Source organism: Olea europaea, chromosome 21 (genome assembly GCF_002742605.1).
Source record: "Olea europaea var. sylvestris chromosome 21, O_europaea_v1, whole genome shotgun sequence".
Classification (NCBI taxonomy): domain Eukaryota; kingdom Viridiplantae; phylum Streptophyta; class Magnoliopsida; order Lamiales; family Oleaceae; genus Olea; species Olea europaea.
Genome location: NC_036257.1, coordinates 17,515,746 through 17,531,942, shown reverse-complemented (window position 1 = coordinate 17,531,942; position 16,197 = coordinate 17,515,746). Strand labels below are relative to the sequence as shown.

General features: G+C 46.6%; 1 protein-coding gene across 1 annotated transcript; it reads right to left on the bottom strand.

Annotated features, from left to right (window-relative positions):
• Window positions 1-12,270: 12,270 nt before the first annotated feature.
• Window positions 12,271-13,275, bottom strand: LOC111370230. Its single transcript, XM_022991915.1, has 3 exons — window positions 13,058-13,275; window positions 12,739-12,961; window positions 12,271-12,654 (listed from the first exon to the last, which is right to left on the bottom strand). The coding sequence occupies exons 1-3, from the start codon at window positions 13,273-13,275 to the stop codon at window positions 12,271-12,273; spliced, it is 825 nt and encodes a 274-aa protein (XP_022847683.1).
• Between the last annotated feature and the right edge of the window lie 2,922 nt (window positions 13,276-16,197).

Sequence of the window (16,197 nt, the reverse complement as noted above, 5' to 3'; positions counted from 1 at the left end):
AAAAATTTAAAACATTCTGATAAAAGAAAAATATTTTATTTTTCCAATTAACCCACCTACCCTACCCCTACGCATATCCTCCTCCTCCACCACCACCAAAATAATTAAAAAGAGAATTAAAAGTATAAAAAAATTTGATGAGGAATAAGCACCATTTTGTTTTTATATTTTTTTTCTTTTATTATATTTTAATTATCTCTTTAATTAATTTTATGGTGGTGGTTAAATTAGGGGATGGGCGTATGGGTAGGTGGGCTAATTGGAAAGATAAAATATTTTTCCTTTATTAGAACGTTTTAAATTATTTTACGTGACTCCTTTGTACTTTAAAAAAAAACATGAAACTCTAGATGCAATTTTTTTATACTATTTCTTCTTTTTTATGTTTATTTATTTAACGATGATGATAAATTAGTTATTTTACAATACTATAATGGAGAAAATAGATAATAAGGACATGTTAAACAAATAAAGGTCCATTTGAGTGTTCAAATATCAAAATTGAGAAAATAAGGACTATTTGCGCATTGAAAGCAAATGATAGGGTTATTTTGCAACAAATTACGCATATTTAATGAAAGAATTTATGGAATATAACGGAAATGACAAATTTTGCAATAAATGTTTGAAATGAGGGTGTAAATGCCAAGTTTGAAACGATAGAGACTATTTTCGCAATAAGTACAAGCGATAGGGATGCTTTTTGCTAATTATTCTAGATATATAGTTCTAGGCTTTTGAACAGGGTATAAGCTTCTCTTTATAGCCTTAGGTACCTCTTGAGATCTAGCCTCTTCAGTTAGAATGTATTCGACCTTAACGATGGCTTTCAACTTTAAGACTTGAATGTTATAGTGTAAGGTGATTATTTTAAGCTTGTCTTGCTTACTGGTACAAGCTTTCTAAATGTTGTTTGATCTTCTGGAGAAAATTGTCCTATTATATCATAGTAATAGTTTATGTAGTTGTTCGTGGATGGACAGGTAAATATACAGAGAAAGATTTATTTTACGTTCTCTGTTTTGTGTTATCATTGACAATAGAACAATAATTGTGAGATCAATAATCATAATAAATATTGTTACGCCCTTCGCATCGCCTGCGGCCCAGGTATACACTATTACGCCCTTCGCATCGCCCTGGCTAGTCGAAGCGCAATGTGCGAGGTTCAACATAATCGAAGTGGGCAGACCGAGGCGTCACTCTAGAAGAGGATGGGACAGGTCGAGACGGCCGAGGCATGGCCCCGTGAAGGAAAATAGTACCACCTCTCTGCCATCAATTTAAGAGATCTTCTAACCAAGATCTTCTTTATATCTTGAGGAATGATTGATGTGGCGTTCTTGCCATATATCAACTCAAATTCAGCAAAATTAATTGCCCGCCCACCTAGAAAGAGATTGACGGATGCATACGCGCTAGACGCTTCAGACCGTCAGATTGTTACACGTGTCATGTATTTAGCGGTGCCCTTTGCCTGTAAATACCAAGGTCTTGGCCAGGAATAAGGTAAGCATTCTATATCCAAGCTAATATACTTTCTCCCCTCTTGAGTATTGTGCATTCCGACACCGTTGCTACCACCGTCGATTGACTTGATCGTCGGAGTGTATGTGGCCGCCGCCACCACCGTTGGTACTGACCGTATACGCCCGACCATATGTTATTGTGCGCAGAGAGGAACACATGTGATAGCTCGTAGTTGATCACGTGGAGGGTCCAATTTGCGGGGTCAACAAATATAAATAATATGCCACTTAACAGATTAATGCCAAGTATTCAAGAATTATTTTGCAGACTCGATTTAAGAATTTTTGGTGTCTGACATTATCGAGTAATTTTCTTAAAGCGGAATGAAAATGAGTATTAGAATGAAGATAGCTAGCTATTTTGTTTTTTGGTTTGAGATAAAGAGATAATTGTCGTCAAGGGTTTGTACTTGATTGCTTTTGCGACACTAGTATCCTGTTCGCTGAATTCACTAATCGCATGGGATATTGCTTTTATCATTTTAATGAAACTTTTTTTTTCCAGTAATTCTAAAAGTAAAGATAAGGATCAAATTGGAAACCATGGTTTCTAAAGTTATTTATGGTAGAGATTGATTATCAGAGATAATATTACCAGGTATGTGATTAGAAGACCGATTTAATAGGTTCTTGTTCCCTGAAAAACTTTGGATGATCCTATTGAAGTAGTTTGATGTGTAACGAAAAGAGGTTTTGTTTTGTTTTGTTTTTTTTTTTTTTTTTTTTTTTTTGCTTATTTTTTCCAGGGAGGATACTAGTAAAAAACTCAATATTCAAACCAATATGTGTTCAAAATTGAGTTCAAGCATAGTGCGTGACAAGCATGTAAAAATGCTATTTTCTTAGCGCATTTTGATTCATAGTATTGGACAAACGACAGACAAAAATTTTAGCTTCTTTTTTATTCCTTAATCAAGTACTAAGTACCAGATTCGTGTGCTATCAAGATTTTACGTCAGCAAAATAGGTTTAGTGCAACAACTTAATTGGAATGTCAATTTCAATGATTCCTGATATTTGTAGCATTTTGGTATTCTTGGTATGTATGCTTGTACGAAGTAGTTCTATTTATGGATGTTATTAGTAAACACATGGCACAACAGTAAAGTTTTTATCAAGGGACATGACTGGTAAGTGCATCAGATCGTCCAACTACTGAAACAGACAATTATGCACATAATGGAAGAGGTAGACAATTTATTATTTTGGTTGAAGAAGATCGATAAAAGCATTATGGGAGTAACTAATGTAACTTGTTTATTTATTGTGCTTCCATCAGTGTAATAGTTGCTGGGTTTTGATATCCAATAATTCCTGGACTATGATGTTGATGTGAAAATATATATTTCATAGGCTTAGGCTGATAAATGAAATAAGTACCAACAACAAAGTCCAAAGGCTCTATCCGATCCAATTGTATTCTCTTTTTGATGGCTTTGAATCTTGGTCCACTTAGCTTTCTTATTGGTCCAACTAAAAGCCTAACATAGCCTATTTATAAGATAACAACCCTATACTTTTTGAAGTGTGATTTGTGTAAGAATTGAGGAAAATATTGGCTATCCCATTGAGAGAGAAAAGGGCTGACTTTGTGTGTCCAAAATCGGTGGATCCCTTTGTGGATTTTGATCTCTTCCTTTGTGGATACAAGTCATCACCGTTATCTTGTCCTTTGAGGGTGAAATTGAGAAGCAACCAAGATAGATATACTGGTTGTGGATTGAAGACGATTGGATTGATAGTTTGGTAGAGAAAGGTAACGTAAGGCTGAGCCCGAAAAAATCGTTTTGACGACCCTTGGAGCAAACTTTCGCAACAAATGGTATCAGAGCTTCAAGGTGGTGGATTTGACTTGTGAAATATACAAAAAAACCTTCCAAGAAACTGGTAGAAATGAATCAGAAATCAAATAAAAATTGTCTAGAAAACTGCCAAAAATCAGCCTTTGTTTCGTGATTTTCGGCCAATTTAGAAGGCTTTTGGTGAAATGGAGACCACTGGAGTGACATGCAAGTGGAAGCGATTCCGACTGTCATGCACGTGATCACGGCGGTGGCATGTGAAGCCCATGCGCAAAAGCTAGTAGTGGTACGTGAGGGTGCATACGTTGTCTGCAGGTGGAGATATCTTAAGGCAATTTGTTCATAACATTATTTTTGGTATTTTGGTAGTGTTAGTTTTCTATTTCAGGTTGTACATTAGGATTTGGACAAAGCTGTTCTTCACATGTTTGAGATTCGATCTTAGTTGATTGGTTGCTAGAGACTTTAAGATGAATAGTGGAGGTCCTAAAGTGATAAATTTGTATCTCCCATAATTTACGGATTTATATTGGTCCACTCTGATTATTGGCTTACTCCAATTTAAATTTCAGCATTAGCGCGTCATCGTGTGGGGTAACATTAAGATTGATGTTACCGTGAAGGGGTAACCATTGCTTATGCTAGAAATTTAGGAATTATTTGCCATATTTGAAGTATTGAATTTGATTGCAAGTTGGTAATTGATTTTGTGCTTTAATTGTTCTATAGTCATTGTTGCGTGTTGTCACATCTGTCATACCCACCTGGGCCAATGGCCCACTCATCCTGATCCACGTGGCGTTCCTGTCGAGGTGGCACACATTGCCGAGGTGGGTTACATCCGAATTGCTTCAAGCCGAGGTCCATCAACCGAGGCACCACGATCCGACGTTCTCTGCTGAAGCCCAACTACCGAGCCCCATTACCCAAGGCATGGAACCTGTTGAATTTAGCTGAGGTCCTCAGGTGGAGGTATTTGTCAAATGGTCGAAGCCCCGAAGCTGATGCGCGAGCCTCCTAACTACAAGGAGTTTTCCTCCATTATCACTTCTCCCAAGAGATCACCTACTCAGAGATCTTATTCGAATGACTGATGGAACGTTTGTCACAAGCATAAAGGTCAAGTCTTGTCACTAGTATAAAGGACCTGCGGAAGCAATAAATACGCCGTAAGCTAGCAAGTCAAGTCCCATACCTAAGAACAGACGTTTGAATTAAGGGGATGAGGCCACGTGCCACTTCATCCAAAGGCTCCCATTCCATGTGTATCACTATAAATACCCACATTATGTAATGTCAAAGGCTAATGTAAGAATCAATACAAAAGACTACATTTACTCAACTCTCTCTCATTTACTTGCAATACACAAATCGAGTTTATACACTTTTACATATACATTTACGAGCACCGGTTGGTAATTATTGTGCAATCGGATTATGAACAACCTGTCGAATTTCGAACGTCACCATCCCGCGTCGTTGGGCTACTCCCACGCCCCTTTGAACCGCTCGTTTTAGACCGTCCACGTGTCTTAGCGTGTTGGACATTCGCCCACGCAAGCGCGGGTGGGACCGGCATCTGTTGGCGCACTTTTTGGGGTCAACAGATTGGCGCCGTCTGTGGGAAACCATAACATAACCACGAGCAACCTTGTGGTAAAAGCTTACTGAAAAAACATTTGGGCAACCCCCCTTTGAAAAAGGATTTGTTCTTAAAAAAGAACAGGAGGAACCCCCATCACTTAGAGAAATCTACGTTTGATAAAAGAAAAATGAGTTCTAACGAAGATACTCCCACAAGGAGGGTAAGAGAAAGTACGAATGTGCCTCCCCAGCCTGCTGCCCCAGTAGCTCGGCAGAGGCTCCACCACCACCAAAGGAGAGGTGGGATGTGTGCGACAGCACGACTATCAAGAGAAATGGCTACCATGGCAGCCAACATGAGGGATATAGCCAACCAAAACTTGGCCATGAGGGAGCTCATGGCCCAGATGCAAGGCCAAGGAGGTTTCCCAATTCCTCTATATGCCCCCCACGGGCACTATCAGCAAGAGGACGAGGTCCAAAGTCATAGGGCTGCCTCGCCAGACTATGGCCGAGGTGAAAGCCCATTCGAGAGAGAAGTGGGAGTTGACATTTCCTCCAACTATGCATCTGGTCGACCCTCCGAGGTCCGAATGAGCTATGATAACTTTCCACCTCCATATGAGTAAGACCCAAGACACAGGAGAGTAGGAAGTGTTTTTGACAGAATCAGCCCTGCCGAATCGAGACCCAGTCAACAGCAGGCTCAGCAGCCTCGGACGAGGCCACAGCCTCCACCTCCGATGCCCAGTAGCCGGAGAGAAGGCATGAAAATGCCCCCTGCGCTGTCCCGCCTAGAAGTAGGCCGCAAAGGAGGGAGGAAGAGGCAAGGAACCGGCCCGGACTCTCTCACCAACAACAGGCACGAGGCTGAAGACTACGATTCTAATGAGCAGCAGAGGTCCTGTGACTTGGACGATGATGATGAAAACCTGCCATTCTCAAGAGAACTAAGAAATGCCCAGGTCCTGAGCCATTATGTCATGCCAAAAATACCAAAGTATGATGGGAGAGGTGACCCAGAAAAGCACCTCAACGCTTACAAAACTCACATGAGCCTGAGGGGCGCCACCCCAGCTGTGAAGTGCAGAGCATTCCATTTAACCCTCAGTGGAGCGGCTGAAATCTGGTATAGTAGGCTACCATCTGGGAGCATCCGAAGCTGGCCCGAGTTCAAAACTACCTTCTTGAAGAGGTTTGTAGTGAGCAAGGAAGGAGAGGCCCCCATCCATCGTCTTCAAGACATGAGACAGGCGCATGGCGAGTCCTTGAAAAGCTTCCTATCCTGCTTCACCGACGAGATGACCTACTGTGTGCAAGTCACCGACAGAGAAGCACTATCTGCATTGAGAGAAGGATTGAACATGAACACCCTATTCTGGAGGGATGTGCAGAATCAAGACCCAACCACCAATGACGCCCTACTAGAGATGATGAGAAGGGAGATAATCAATGAAGAATTGATTGAGCGTAGGAACAGGGCAAGCAGGGGCCTCCCATCTCCTCAAAGACAGCAAGGTAGGGGACCGACCTCCCACCTCATGGACTACCAGATGAACCGATCCGGAAATGAGAACTCCGGCCAAGCCCTGGCCACCACAACTCTGAACACGGTGCCAACCTTGGCATATGAGGATGTCAACCCAACTGCTGACCCACATCAGATGGAGGCCCAGCAGGGACCTCGTAGAGGAAGAGGCTGAGGCCGAGGTTTTGCACCTAGAAATAGGTCCAATCCGAACCTCCCTGGATACTGTTTGCACCATAGGTCCTACGGGCACGACACCGTGGATTGCAGAGACTATGCACACCGCTCCTGGCAGGAACCCGGCAGAGAAAGACATAACTCGCCCCAGGCGAACAGGCCCCCGTCCAGGCAAGACAACCGACATGGGGGTGAGGCGGCCGCTCCTCGTCAAAGGGATGTCTCCCCAAGGCGAAGAGAGCAAGACACAGAGATGCCCAGGGAAGGGCGTAGACACCAAAGAAATAGGCAAGCTTAAGATGAGGCCCCTATCCACGAGATAGATACCATATTTGGAGGCCCTTATGTTGGCGGTGAAACACGAAACGCCAAAAGAAATTATGCTAGGGAGGCTAAGCACCCCCCTCTGACGAGCTACATTGTGGATAGTAGCTCTCGAAGAGACCAAGTACCACCCATTGTCTTCACCCAGGAAGACGCCGAAGGAGTTCATTACCCCCACTGCGATACGCTGGTGGTGAGGGCTGTCATAGCCCGAAATGGGCTTAAACGAATGCTAATCGACAACGGCAGCTCCATCAACATCCTATTCGGGTCCGCCTTTGACAAGATGATATTGGACCATCAGTTGACGCCCACCACCACTCCATTGTATGGATTTACCGGAGATAGCATCACTCCGAGAGGAAAGATAACACCGGCAGTGGAGATGGGAAAATCTCCTCAAACTACAATGAACTTTATGGAATTCCTCGTAGTTGACAGCCGGTCGGCTTACCACGGAGTCCTGGGCAGATCGGCCCTAAAGGAATTGGGAGTAGTCACCTCCATCCACCACCTATGCATGAAATTCCCAACAGAAAATGGGGTGGCAACGTTGAGAGGCGACCAGAGAGGTTCGCGAGAGCGCTATCTGAGCTCCATTAAGAAGGTAGAGCCCCGGGACGTCCACGTGATCATGGCTGATGTGGTCATGGCGGATGTCCCAGTTGACGCTCCCACTGACCAGGAAGATGTTGATATGATTGACGCACCGCTTATTCAGGAGGTGCTGATCATTGATGAGATCGACCCCCGCATAATGGAACATGAGCCTTAAGCATCCCCTGTAGAGGAATTTGAGAGCTTCTCAGCCGACCCCCGAGATCCGTCTAAGGTGTTGAAAGTAGGCAGAGGCTTATCCAACATTTTGAGAGAAAAGATTAAGGACTTCCTAGGCAAGAATCTTGACGTCTTTGCTTGGAGGCATGATGACATGGTGGGCATAGACCCCAAGATTAGCTGCCACCACTTGAAAATTGACCCTAATATTGCCCCGCATAGACAAAAAAGGAGAGCCCTCAATCCCGAGAGGTATGAGGCCCTAAAGGAAGAGGTTCAGAAGCTAATCCAAAATGACTTCATCAGGGAGGCCACCTATCCGAAGTGGGTCTTCAACTCGATCTTGGTTAAGAAACACAATGGCAAATGGAGAGTATACATCGACTTTACCAACCTTAATAGAGCTTACCCGAAAGATAGCTTTCCGCTTCCAAGGATTGACCAATTGGTGGACTCCACGGCTGGGCACGAGTTGTTGAGCTTCATGGATGCATACTCCGGCTACAACCAGATCCCCATGCACCCGGCTGATGAAGAGCACACCTCTTTCATCACGGACCGAGGCCTCTATTGCTATAGAATGATGCCTTTCGGGTTGAAGAACGCCGGAGCAACCTACCAAAGACTCGTGAACAAAATGTTTACCGATCTCATTGGCGAGACAATGGAGGTCTACGTGGATGACATGCTGGTGAAGAGCCTAGAAGCAGAGAACCACATAGCACACCTCAGCAACACCTTCCAAATCCTGAGAAGGTACAGGATGAGGCTCAATCCCTTGAAATGTGCCTTTGGGGTGGCTTCCGGCAAGTTCTTGGGGTACATGGTCAACCAGCGAGGAATTGAAGCAAATCCCGAGAAGATTGAGGCTCTGTGCCAGATGAGGTCCCCTTAAAAGCCAAAGGAGGTGCAAAGCTTAACTGGACGAGTGGCAGCACTTAGCCGCTTCGTCTCCAAAGCAACTGACAAGTGCCTCCCATTTTTCAAAGTGCTCAAAGCTGAGAAGAAATTCCAATGGACTGAGGAATGTGAAGAGGCCTTCCAAGGATTGAAAAGGCATTTGGGACAGGCCTCCCTCCTCTCCAAGCCGAAGCCCGGCGACATCTTACAACTATATCTTGCCGTCTCCAATGACGCCATTAGTTCGGCTCTGATTCGAGAAGAAGGGTCCACCCAACTTCCCATCTACTATACGAGTAAAGCGCTCCTATCGCCGGAGACCCGATACCCAGATATGGAGAAGCTTGCTTTGGCCTTAATTACGGGCTCTAGGAAGTTGAGACCCTACTTCCAAGCTCATACCATCCATGTGCTTACAAATTTTTCCCTAAGGCAAGTTCTCCAAAAGCTCGATGCCTCGGGAAGATTGTTGAAATGGGCAGTGGAACTAAGTGAATTTGACCTTGTATTCAAAGCTAGGTAGCCATCAAAGGGCAAGCTTTAGCTGACTTTGTTGCTGAATTCGCCAACCTACCTGAGTTGGACGAAATCACATAATCCGTTGAACCCCCCAAGTGGAGCCTCTTCATCGATGGCTCAGCTGGGGAGATCGGCTCAGGTGCCGGGGTTGTCCTCATCAGCCCCGAGGGTCACAAACTCACCTCGGCCATGAGGTTCGGATTCAAAGCCACCAACAATATTGCAGAGTATGAAGCACTCCTTGCAGGTCTCAGACTGGCCAAGGAAATGCAAGTAAAGAAGCTACTCGTCAGTAGTGACTCCCAGCTGGTTGTTAGCCAAGTCAATGGTAATTTCTCAGCCAAAGACAAAATGATGGCCTTCTATTTGAAGACGGTGATGAACCTCATCCCATCCTTTGAAAAGTTCGGGTTAACCCAATTTCTCCTCATTGAAAATGCCCATGCGAATGCACTCTCGAAGTTGGCTAGTAGCAAAGACTCAGAGCTACTCACTATAGTGCCTATCGAGCACCTCCTCCTGCCTTCCACTGAGGCCCCTAATGTCATGTGGGTCCGTGGAACTCCCACCTGGATGCAACCGATCATAGCATATCTGAAAGACAAGGTGTTTCCCACCAACAAGAATGAGGCTTATAAGCTGAGAAGGAGGTCAGCCCACTTCCTCTTCATCGATGACATTCTCTACAAGAGAAGTTTCTCCTCTCCACTCTTACGATGCGTTGGAGGAGAAGAGGCTACCTACATACTAAGAGAAGTCCACGAGGGAGTGTGCGGCAACCACTCTGGAGGCCTGTCTCTAGCACAAAAAATATTGAGGCAATGGTACTACTGGCCTACCCTGAAACGGGATGCCCTCGAATTTGTGCAAAAATGTGATAAGTGCCAACGCTTCTCTCCCGTTCAAAGACGAGCATCACAGGATTTGACTGCAGTCTCCAGCCCCTGACCTTTCTCAAAGTGGGGTGTGGACCTCATAGCCCCTCTACCAAAGGGTAGAGGAGGCGTAAGCTTTGCAATAGTGGCCATTGATTACTTTACAAAGTGGGTCAAAGCTGAACCACTGGCAAGAATCACAGAAGCAAACACCTCCAAATTCCTATGGAAGAATATTATTTACCGGTTCGAAATTCCCTACTCGATCGTCTCAGACAATGGCAGGCAATTCGATAACAAGGTTAGAGAACCGTGTGAAGACCTTAGCATAAAGAAGCATTTCTCTACACCTCACCACCCACAAGCTAATGGCTAAGTTGAAGCCGCAAACAAGACAATCAAGCATGTCCTGAAAAGGAAGCTTGATGTATCCAAGGGAGCTTAGGTTGATGAGCTGTCCCAAGTACTTTGGGCAATCCGAACCACCACAGGACCCCAACTGGGGAAACCCCTTTTCTCATGGCTTTTGGGACTGAGGCAATGAGCCCCGTGGAGGTCGGACTCCCATCTCCACGTCGTCTGCACTTCAGTGAAGTGACCAACGACGAGCTCCGGAGGCTCGATCTTGACTTCATTGAGGAAAGAAGGGATGACTCCCAGCTAAAACTAGGCACCTATCAAAGAAAGATGACAAGATACTTCAACTCCAAAGTCAAGAAGAAGTCGTTCCGAATCAGCGATCTTGTGCTCAAGAGGGTCTTCCCATCTTCAAAAGAACCTGGTTTCGGCTCCTTTGGGCCGAACTGGGAAGGTCCATACAAGATCAGAGAAGAAATCCGAACTGGAACCTACTGGATTGAAGATATGGACAGCAAGGTACAACCCTGTCCATGGAACATTGAACACCTCAGAATCTTTTATCAATGAATTGTATCATGCTGGATGACTTTCCCAGCCTTTGTAATATTCCTATAGCTCAATAAAATGCATTGATTAAATCGTGTAATACTGCGTCGTCACCTCGGAGGATAGGCTCGGGACCCACCTCTGGGCCACCTCGCTTGAACTTCGAGGCGCTAGCACATGCCTCCCTTTGGCCTTGCTGAACGCCAAGGGGAGAAGCCTCAACATGGCTGCACCATCCACCATGTCTGGGATGCATCATCACCTCGGAGGAGAGGCTCGAGACCCACCTCTGGTCCACCTCGCTTGAACTCCGAAGCGCTAGCACATGCCTCCCTTTGGTCTTGCTGAACGCCAAGGGGAGAAGCCTCAACATGGCTGCACCATCCGCCATGTCTGGGATGTGTCATCACCTCGGAGGAGAGGCTCGGGACCCACCTCTGGTCCACCTCGCTTGAACTCCGAGGCGCTAGCACATGCCTCCCTTTGGTCTTGCTGAACGCCAAGGGGAGAAGCCTCAACATGGCTGCACCATCCACCATGTCTGGGATGCGTCATCACCTTGGAGGAGAGGCTCGGGACCCACCTCTGGTCCACCTCGCTTGAACTCCAAGGCGCTAGCACATGCCTCCCTTTGGTCTTGCTGAACGCCAAGGGGAGAAGCCTCAACATGGTTGCACCATCCACCATGTCTCGGATGCGTCATCACCTCGGAGGAGAGGCTCGGGGCCTACCTCTGGTCCACCTCGCTTGAACTCCGAGGCGCTAGCACATGCCTCCCTTTGGCCTTACAGAACGCCAAGGGGAGAAGCCACAACCCTACAGTCCGAGGTTCCAACAGCTATGTTCATTTGCTTAAGTCCGAGGCTCCAACTCTCCTTAAGTTATGTTCATTTGCTTAAGTCCGAGGCTCCAACAGTCCATCTCCTTAAGTTATGTTTATTTGCTTAAGTCTGAGGCTCCAACTCTCCTTAAGTTATGTTCATTTGCTTAAGTCCGAGGCTCCAACAGTTCATCTCCTTAAGTTATGTTCATTTGCTTAAGTCCGAGGCTCCAACAGTTCATCTCCTTAAGTTATGTTCATTTGCTTAAGTCCGAGGCTCCAACTCTCCTTAAGTTATGTTCATTTGCTTAAGTCCGACGCTTATACAGTTGACTGATTAAAGTCATTGTACAAGTTAAAGTTATTTAGTTCGTGCTCTAATCAACTTCTAGTTCGTTTGTTTAACGAGGCACAAAAACTTGGATAAAGAACAACAATGAATGAAGAAAAACATTATATTAATATTCAAAAGGGATTACAAAGGAGGGCCTCTGGCCATTACACAAAGTACTGAAAAGGAAAACCTAGTCTAAGCCTGGCTAGATGGCGGAGGCGCCTCAGCACTTGGAGGTTCGGCAACTTGGGCATCAGTAGTTGCTTCCTCTGCCTCATCACTTGGGGCTTCAGCATCAGCTGCCTTATCACCTTGCACCTCCTCAGCTGGGGTCTGAGGAACCTCATCCACAAATTCAGACTTGAGTTGAGTCAGATCCAAGTTGGGATACAGCTCCTCTGCCCGCTCCATCACCTCGGCATAGGCGAAGTTCCTCCAGTATGCACTGAAGCTCTTATATTCCTCAGTTGTATGGAAATTGGCGATGTATTCCTTCACCGCCTCTTCCCCCGCCGTTCGGGCCTCTTCTTTGGCAACAGAGGCGTCGTTCATGTACCACTTCGCCTGGCCTTCAAGAAACTGATAAGCATCTCGAGCACCAGCCAAGGAGAGATTCGCCTTCTCAAGGGCCTCAGCAGTCACCTTTTGGTGCTCATTGGAGACCTCCACCTTCTTTGTCAAGGATGCCATCTCGCACTGTGACTCATACACTTCCTTCTTCAGGGCATCAATTTGGGCCAAAGCAGACTCCAGCTTCGCCGCCTCTTCAACTTTCTGAGATTTGGCTTCTTCGGCCTCGGCCTTAGCAGCTTTAACCTCCTCTGCGAGGGAGGCAGCTTTCCCCTCCGAGGCGTGGGTCCTTGTCTGGAATTCGCTTAACGCCTCCCTGCATTCGAGCGCGAGGCCAAAGGTCCGGGCGCTTTGGCTCACCAGTGCCCTTGTGAGGTCGGTGGCATCACAAGACGAGGCATGTAGCTACCACCTCTCTGTCCAGAACTTGTAAAAGCTCTCAGTGGAACTTCTGATTTCCTTAGGGAGAGCCTCCACCGAGGCTAGGGCCAGCTCATCCTCCCTCCCAGCTAGGAAGTTTGGAGACTTTTCCTTCTCCCGAACCGGCTTCTCCTTTGCCGCCTCCTCTTCGGCGGCTTCTGCAGTTTGCCTTGCAGCCTCTTCAGCCTCTACCTCTCTTACCATCTCCATTTTGATGGCTTTAGAGGCTGCAGCAAGAAGCTTCGGCTCTCCAGTCTGTTCGGCCCTATGGGACACTGAGGTCCCAAACTTGCCAGCTGAGCCGGAGATGTGCACCAGCTTCCTCTTCTTAGTCTCCTCAAAGACTTTCTCCTTGCCCCTAGGCTTCTTAGGCTTCTCTAGCCTTTGAGTAGTTGCCTCCTCCGAGGCCCTGGACTTCCTTTGCCCTACTGGACCCCGGCTTCAGGGGCCTCGCCTTCGCAGTAGAAGTGGCCTTCAAAATAGAGGCCATGTCCGGAGCGGGGTACTCCCTCTTCTTGAATTTGTCTGCACAATGTCAGATCAGTATAAGCATAAGAAACAATAAGGATAAAAATAAGGGATCAAGTGTTGGGGCCTCATACCTCTGGATGCCATCAGCTCGAAGTCCAAAAATATCTGCTTCTATCAATCAGGTGGTCGAAGTGCCGAAGCTTCAGCGGCCTTTTGTAAATGTCCTCTATCACCTCGAATTCCTCCCTGTTGAGCTCGAACCTCGTACTACTATCTGCAAAGGAACCTCCAACAGTTAGACGAATTCAAATTCTAACTTCAAAAGACAAGCAGAGGTCGGGAGACTCACGAGCTTCGTAGTACTGGGTCGGCACTGTGCATGACAAGGCTTTGTCACCCTCCACTACCTACCATTTACCTTGCACCCAGAACCAGGACTCCTTCCACCCCTTGATAGAGGAAGGAAGTCCCACCACAAAGGGTGCGTGAGCCCCCCAAGGTGTGAGGTAGTACCACTCTCTTGACTCCTTCCCAATTACCCGGGGTTGGAACAGGGTCAGGAACACATGAAGAGGCATGTCCTCCCCAAGTGACACTTCCTTCCACAGGAAGTATGAGCCGACCAGCTGGCTCCACCCATTCGGCAGAACCTGGGTCGGCGACAGCATGAATTTCCTAAGCATCGCCCTAAAGAAAGGGTGCAGAGGAAGATGCATACCTGCCTTGAACAGGTATTCACTCACGGCCATGCAGCGGGGCCTCGGATAGCAGGCCCGCTCGTTCGGCTCGGGCACTAACATTTCTATGTTATGGGGTACACTGTACCTCTCCCTAAGTTCCCCCAACCTCTTCTCCATCATATTCGAGGGCACTCTAGAAGCTCCCCACTCTTGGGTATAATCCACAGCCTCCTCGGCCATGGCATACCTATCCATCTCGGACATCCCCCCATGACCGACCCCATAGTCTAAAGATGCCACTGTAACGAGCTCCCTACCCGAAGTGGACTCCATTTTTTCAGTACAAAGACAGTAACCAGGGTTTTTTATGCAAATAATACCTAAACGAGTTCGACACAAACGGAGACTGGTCGGAAGTTAATATTACAGACAACCTCGACGTCGGAAAATTGGAGATTTGAGAGAGTTTCAGAGTGCAAAGTGTTCAAAACTCCTGAAAATTAGGATTTTCTCTCCTTTTATAAAGGTCCAAGACGAACCCCAGTCGTCAGATCAAATCTCAGTCAATCCGAGCCTTCCATTTCAGATCCAATTCGAGGCGTTGAATTCAAACAGTTTTTGAATCCTACGCCTCTGATTTATGCGTGCCTCCCACGCACCTCTCCAACGTGTCGGCTTCCAGAAACGCCAGCTGCCCTCATAATTGCATTTTTAATTCGACGGTAGCAACGCCTTGGAAGTCGTAACGGTTCAGCCACCTTTCCTCGAAAACGAGCACAAAACATCAAATCATTGGCACAACAACCAACGCACAATCATTACCATTGGACCTCTGGCGCCTCGCAGGTTCGGTTTCTCAAGAAGCCTCACAGGTTCGGTTCCTCAACCACCTCGGCTTCCTCCTCGCCATTCAGCATTCAAGCCTCGCAGGTTCGGTTCCTCAACCACCTCGGCTTCCTCCTCACCATTCAGCATCCAAGCCTCCCAGGTTCGGTTCCTCAACAACCTCGGATTCTTCCTCGCCATTCAGCATCCAAGCCTCGCAGGTTCAGTTCCTCAACCACCTCGGCTTCCTCTTCGCCATTCAGTATCCAAGCTTCACAAGTTCGATTCCTCAACCACCTCGGCTTCCTCCTCGCCATTCAGCATTCAAGCCTCGCAGGTTCGGTTCCTCAACCACCTCGGCTTCCTCCTCACCATTCAACATCAAAGCCTCGCAGGTTCGGCTACTCAACCACCTCGGCTCATCTTCAGAATTCATACACCTATCCTACTTCATCGCTCACCCAAAGCAACACTCCTCAAACTCCAACCATGATATAAATATCTATACTTGGACTTGGTGGACTATTATTCGGGGGTTCAAAAATTCTTTCAATTTCTACTCCATTAAAGGCCTCGCATTACATTAATGATTATACTCGGACTTGGGGGACTATTGTTGCGTGTTGTCACATCTGTCATACCCACCTGGGCCAATGGCCCACTCATCCTGATCTACGTGGCGTTCCTACCGAGGTGGCACACATTGTCGAGGTGGGTTATATCCGAACTGCTTCAAGCCGAGGTCCATCAATCGAGGCACCACGATCCGACGTTCTCTGCTGAAGCCCAACTATCGAGCCGCATTACCCAAGGCATGGAACCTGTTGAATTTAGCTGAGGTCCTTAGATGGAGGTATTTGTCAAATGGTCGAAGCCCTGAAGCTGATGCGCGAGCCTCCTAACTACAAGGAGTTTTCCTCCATTATCACTTCTCCCAAGTGATCACCTGCTCAGAGATCTTATTCGAATGACTGATGGAACGTTTGTCACAAGCATAAAAGTCAAGTCTTGTCACTAGTATAAAGGACCTGTGGAAGCAATAAATGCGCCGTAAGCTAGCAAGTCAAGTCCCATACCTAATAACAGACGTTTGAACTAAGGGGATGAGGCCACGTGCCACTTCATCTAAGGGCTCCCATTCCATGTGTATCACTAT

Coding starts and splice junctions, on each gene's coding strand:
- LOC111370230 (XM_022991915.1), bottom strand. CDS start 13,275: ATGGAGATGGTAAGAGAGGTAGAGGCTGAAGAGGCTGCAAGGCAAACT. Junction 12,962..13,057: donor TACAAGTTCTGGACAGAGAG/GTGGTAGCTACA, acceptor GCTCGAATGCAG/GGAGGCGTTAAGCGAATTCC. Junction 12,655..12,738: donor CCTTGACAAAGAAGGTGGAG/GTCTCCAATGAG, acceptor GATGCTTATCAG/TTTCTTGAAGGCCAGGCGAA.